A 3,186-nucleotide genomic window follows, 5' to 3' on the forward strand; every position below is an offset into this window, starting at 1 on the left:
TCTCGTAACTTTGGCCGGCCGACACACGTACAGCTACGTAGTTATTATGGATGATTGATGCATGTGTGATCACCATTTGTAGTCTGAGTCGTGTGTAATCAGGTACGCTGATGCGGCGAGACGACTCACGTCCTCCACGCAATTTGAACCGACGACTGCACGTTCGGAAAAGTCCATCGCTGTGCCTGTAATAAAATAGAAGAGCAATAACCCCGCGCCTGTTCCAAACAGACGAACAGCAAAACCCTGAAACTTGTAGCTACGACACTGTAGTTGCGCTATGCATCGCTCAATTGCTAAGCTCGCCTTGCTCCTCGCTACTGCCGGTCTGTCATGCGGCTTGTTCATCGTCGCCCATGCAAGCTGCTGGCCGCACGAGAGGGACGCGTTGCTGACCTTCAAGCAAGGCATCAATGACACCCACGGCGTCCTCGCCTCCTGGCAAAAACTGCGCCACGACTGCGACTGCTGCCGCTGGAGAGGCGTCGCCTGCAGCAACGAAACCGGCCATGTGACCGAGCTTGACATCGGTTACACGCCCTTGGTCGGCCAGCTAAGTCCTTCCTTACTCTCTTTGGAACATCTGGAGTATCTAAATCTCAATTTCACGTTCCTACTTGGACCAAACGGTCTCTTCCCAGAATTCTTGTTTTCTTTCCACAACTTGAGACATCTCGATATCTCCTACACATACTTTTCTGGTAGAATGCCTGCTCAGCTTGCCAACCTTTCGAAGTTGGAGTATCTAGATCTCTCGGGCACGTTCTTGTCCGGTACCCTGCCGCCTCAGCTCGGAAACCTTTCAAACTTGCGATACCTTGGCCTCGGTTTCATGCAAAAAATACACACAACAGATATCTCGTGGTTAACTAATCTTCATCTCCTGGAATACGTTGACATGAGTGCTATAAATCTCAGCACCGCTGATGTGTTTTCTGTGGCGAACACAATTTCTTCTCTGAAGGCCCTAATTCTTATCAACTGCTCACTTCCAAATGCAAATCAGTCGCCTACACACCTAAACCTCACAAAACTTGAGCTGCTCGATCTCTCCACAAACTATTTGGGCCATTCAATTGAAACCTGCTGGTTTTGGAATATAACAAGCATCAAGGAGCTGGGCCTTTCTGAAACCAATCTCTATGGTCCATTCCCTGGCGCCCTAGGAGATATGACATCCCTTCAACGCCTAGAATTCGACAATAATGGTAATTCAGCCACAATAACGGTAGACTTGAAAAATCTTTGCGATCTACAAGTCCTATGGCTTGATGGTGGCCTCGCGTTTGGGAACATAACAGAGTTTGTAAGCAAATTGCCACAATGTTCGTCCAGCAAATTTCTCTCCTTGTTTTCTGATGACAACAATATGACCGGATCGCTGCCGGATATGGAAGGCCACTTGAACTTGAACAGCTTACAATATCTTTCCCTTTCTAACAACAGTATTACTGGAGTTATACCATATGGGTTAAGGAATCTTACTAGTTTGAAAATGCTCGATCTCAGTTTCAACCAACTAACTGGTCAGATACCAATGTTACCGAGAAGTCTCACCGAACTGAGTATCTCTATGAACTCCTTGTCGGGACCTTTGCCATTAGATTTTGGAGGTCCAAACCTTACAGACCTAAGCCTATCCTCCAATTATCTTACAGGTCGTGTTCCAATATCTATCTGTGAATCAAAAACCTTGATTTTATTGGATTTATCAAATAATCTTTTTGAGGGAGAATTCTCATGCTGTTCTCCATTGCCAAACATGGAATTTCTACTCTTAAGTAACAACAACTTATCTGGAAAATTTCCATCTTGGCTCCAGAACTGCTCAAGTTTGGCTTTCCTTGATCTTGGGGTGAACAAGTTCTATGGAATGTTACCTGCATGGATTGGAGAGTTGGTGAACTTGCGATTTCTGCAGCTAGACCATAACATGTTTTATGGGGATATTCCAGTCAACATCACCAATCTTAAATTACTTCAACACTTGAGTGTAGCGAGCAACAATATATCTGGATCTGTTCCGTCGTCCTTGTCAAAACTAATAGCAATGACCCTAGAACATCCACCGAGACTTGGGTCTAGTTGGTTAGAAGAGGACACAAGCAAGGATATTTTGTCTGTGGTGATGAAGCAGCAAGAGCTTAAATATGGCACGTCTGCAGTTAACGAAATGGTCGGCATTGACTTGTCACTCAACCACTTAACTGGTGGGATTCCACATGAGATATCTTCTCTTAATGCATTGTTGACTTTGAATCTATCATGGAATCACTTGAGCGGAAAAATTCCTGTGAAGATTGGGGCTATGAAATCACTAGAATCGCTCGACCTCTCAAGAAACAACCTTTCCGGTGAAATCCCAACAAGCTTGTCAGATTTGACGTACCTAAGCTCCTTGGACTTGTCATACAATAATCTTGCAGGAAGGATTCCCACAGGACGTCAACTTGACACCCTCTATACCGAGCGCCCATCCATGTACAACGGCAATACCGGTCTTTGCGGGCCTCCTCTTGAAAAGAGTTGCCCGAGCAACAATGGGCTAGAGCATGGTAATCAGCAGGACGGAAGTGAAAATGGTTATGATCCATTGTTATTCTTCTACTTTGGGTTAGCGTCTGGCTTTGTCTTGGGACTCTGGGTTATTTTTTGTGCTCTACTATTCAAAAGATCTTGGAGGATTGCTTATTTCCGACTCTTCGACAAGCTATATGACAATGTGTACATGTTTGTTGTTGTTTCTTGGGGAACGATAACCAGTAAGGCAACTGTAAGTTGACTGGTGTGCCAAATCAAATAACGCTGATGCTGGTATCATTCTACTATTGAAATATATGAATGAATAACGGTGATGCTGTGGCCAACACTCGCTTCATCGAGAGACTTGGTCTAAAGAAAATGGTTGTTGCATGCAGGATCATGATGACCTAGTCCTTTTACTGTACCCCGAAAAGATTATGGGCCCTTCATTTCTTTCAATCTGACGGGTGATCTTAATCAGTACTCCAACATAAGTGGGAGGGAGTATGACTACTAAAATTAACGGAGTACCTTTGACTCAGGGGTATAGTAAACTAGAGAGTAATTTATACGGGAACTCTGGCAAAAGAAATAGTATAGTGAAACAGGATGTTTCCATCACAACGAAAAGAGAATTAGGAGCGCAAATTGATGCATTTAAGC

At 44.4% G+C, this 3,186-nt stretch overlaps 1 protein-coding gene across 1 annotated transcript; it reads left to right on the top strand.

Annotated features, from left to right (window-relative positions):
* Positions 1-242: 242 nt before the first annotated feature.
* Positions 243-2,846, top strand: LOC127317596 (uncharacterized). Its single transcript, XM_051348195.2, has one exon. It carries the CDS (start codon positions 281-283, stop codon positions 2,780-2,782), a length of 2,502 nt encoding a protein of 833 aa, XP_051204155.1. The 5' UTR covers positions 243-280; the 3' UTR covers positions 2,783-2,846.
* Positions 2,847-3,186: the final 340 nt, after the last annotated feature.

The sequence above is a fragment of the Lolium perenne genome, chromosome 1 (genome assembly GCF_019359855.2).
Source record: "Lolium perenne isolate Kyuss_39 chromosome 1, Kyuss_2.0, whole genome shotgun sequence".
Lineage (NCBI taxonomy): Eukaryota > Viridiplantae > Streptophyta > Magnoliopsida > Poales > Poaceae > Lolium > Lolium perenne.

Coding starts and splice junctions, on each gene's coding strand:
- LOC127317596 (XM_051348195.2), top strand. CDS start 281: ATGCATCGCTCAATTGCTAAGCTCGCCTTGCTCCTCGCTACTGCCGGT.